General features: G+C 34.9%; 1 protein-coding gene across 1 annotated transcript; it reads left to right on the forward strand.

The window, feature by feature from the left end:
* Positions 1-264: 264 nt before the first annotated feature.
* On the forward strand, positions 265-2,656 carry LOC105311048 (reversion-inducing cysteine-rich protein with Kazal motifs-like; the record flags this gene model as incomplete). Its single annotated transcript, XM_011387092.1, has 3 exons — positions 265-405; positions 1,466-1,654; positions 2,534-2,656. Coding segments are annotated over 3 exons (453 nt in total), but the record flags the coding sequence as incomplete, so codon positions are not given.
* Positions 2,657-2,725: the final 69 nt, after the last annotated feature.

Consider the following 2,725-nt stretch of genomic DNA (forward strand, 5'->3'; position numbering starts at 1 on the left):
CTCTATATTAGAGATTTGTCTGTTTTGTTCACTGCTGTATCTCCAGTACCTAGAACCTTGTCAGGCATATTGTAGGCATCCAATATATAAATAAATGAATAAATGGATGTTTGTGCTAATTCACAAATGATCAGAGAATCTGAGTGTTTAATAGCTTACTACAATCAGGTCTCACTTTATGTTCATCCAGACATAATTCAGATAATTTACAGACTTCTGTTATTCTTTTAGGTTGGCTAAACTGATCTGCTTTTGGTTTTTCAGGGCCAAGTACTTTAGGTAACATTGTAGAAGAGGTGACTCATCCTTGTAACCCTAATCCTTGCCCCGCTAATGAGCTCTGTGAGGTCAACAGGAAAGGCTGTCCTTCTGGAGATCCCTGCCTTCCATACTCTTGTGTTCAAGGTAAGAGAGGTAGGTGGGTGCAGGTGTGGGATGAGTATGGATGTGCCGCTGGTGTTTCTTTATAGGAATTATCTTTGGAATGAGATTACAAGGGACTTCATTTTCTCAATTATATTTTTCTATAATGTTTCAGGTTTTCCCAATAAACATGTATTATTTATATAAGCAGAAAAATGAGAAAGACAAATATAAATTTCAATAGTCATTTAGATTATAAACTAATATTAATCCAAAACCAAACCCTCATAATGAGTTATAGGGTTATTGACAACAAAAGATAAAACAAACTTTGGGCCAGCTTTTTGTACTTTGTCTTTCATATTGTAATGTTTGAGAATATGTACTGCATGTTTTTCCTGTTTTTTCTTTTTTTTAGCATATGGAGAATTGGCATTCTCAGTGGACTGTGTAATTATCTCCATAAATTTAAAGTTATTTCCCAATTAAACATGTTTCTTTATTATGTTAGAATCAACATTTTTTTAAGGTGTGAAATAAAAGGAAAGTATTAAATAAGCATGATGTCTCAAAGGATCATCTATAATATTTTTGTAATACCATAATATATCAACTATAGAGTCATAAGAAATCTTGTTAAAATTAGAAAGTAATGAGTTTTCCTTAAGCCCAATCAAGTATTCAACTTTTTTAAAAATTTAAGGTATGTTTATATTCCATCAATAAAAGTTTTCTGATCAAGATTATTCTAAAAACTGTCTGATTTTATACTCTATTTTTAAAGTATCTGTGATTTTTAAATCTCTTTGATAAGCTCCCCAAAATAAAAAACTACATATCTTATAACATTTTTGCACAGAACTATAGCTAACTTTGGGATATAGGTCCTTAATCACCACCATTTCACAGAACATGGAATTTTCATCTGAGAGACTATGTTTTTGACCAATGAACCAAAACAATTCCTTAGTTTCATGAAAGTTCTCTTACATAATCGTTAGTAGCTGCACAGTACCTATAAGACTTATGTGAAGTGTATCTAATGCGTAAAATATTATCATAGACCAATACCCACTGTCCCAGCTAATTTTTGTTTGTATAGGTTGCAAATTGGGAGAAGCCTCTGATTTCATTGTCCGTCAAGGGACATTAATCCAGGTGCCATCATCTGCAGGAGAAGTTGGTTGTTATAAAATTTGCTCATGTGGACATAGTGGACTTTTAGAAAACTGCATGGAGATGCACTGTATAGACCTTCAGAAGTCTTGTATTGTTGGAGGAAAAAGAAAAAGTAAGTCTTAAACTGTATTCATTTGTTTCTTGTTTTTAATATGGGATTAGTTATTTTAACTTTGTAGGAAGAACATTGAATGGATTCTCACCAGAGGGTAAGTCTACAAATCTGATACTTCAGGGCAGTATTTTTCAAACTATATTCTACAAGGCACTAGGACTTCTAAGGAACTCTCTTATAAGCCTCCTCAAGAAAGGACTACTAGCTAATAATAATTAACACTTATTGAACTCTTAACTGTATAGCAAGCACTATGCTAAGTTTTATATGTGAGATCTTATTTGAAAGAAGAGTGCTCTTGGCCAAAAACGTGCTTGCACATTCTACTTAGCTAAAATGAATGGTGGGTACCTTGTATCTTTGAGAATAAACAAATTCATTCCTTCTAGAAACTTTCACTAATGAATGCCTATTCTATACATAAGAACATACTGAGATGAAGGATTAAGGTTGTGCTTTCCATGATAAAATGGAAGAGAATTTGAGCCCCAAAAAGGAACAGGCGAAGTGCTTTTCGGGGAGCTAGTCATTACTGCCAGGGCATTGGAAGAGTCCGTGATCCAAAGGTGGCATTGGTATTGGTCCTGGAGAGAGGAGCGGAGTTCCAGGAGGAAAGGAGCATTTGAGGCAGAAGAGCAGCCAGAAGCATCCTCAGAGAATAGGAGCAGTCTGGTGAGACCAGCACATTAGGGATTTGGAGGGATATGGTGGCATGTAAATACAAAAATATAAATATTACAGATTTAACTCCCTTGTTTGTATGTTCAGAAGTTATTTTTCAAGAATTTCTATTTTTAAACTTTTTAAACTATTACATTTAAAATTCGTGATCTATTTATAAATGCATGATATGGAACAACGTTTTATTTCTCTCAGGTCATGGAACATCCTTTAATATTGACTGCAATGTCTGTTCTTGTTTTGCTGGCAATTTGGTGTGTTCTACCCGCCTGTGCCTCAGTGAGCACAGTTCAGAAGATGACCGTCGCACCTTCACAGGTAACCGTGGTCACCCAGAAGCTGTCCTCATCCCTTGTACCCATTTTCCCTTCAAGGCAGCTTCTCTTG

This window comes from Pteropus vampyrus, unplaced genomic scaffold, assembly GCF_000151845.1.
Source record: "Pteropus vampyrus isolate Shadow unplaced genomic scaffold, Pvam_2.0 Scaffold22894, whole genome shotgun sequence".
Lineage (NCBI taxonomy): Eukaryota > Metazoa > Chordata > Mammalia > Chiroptera > Pteropodidae > Pteropus > Pteropus vampyrus.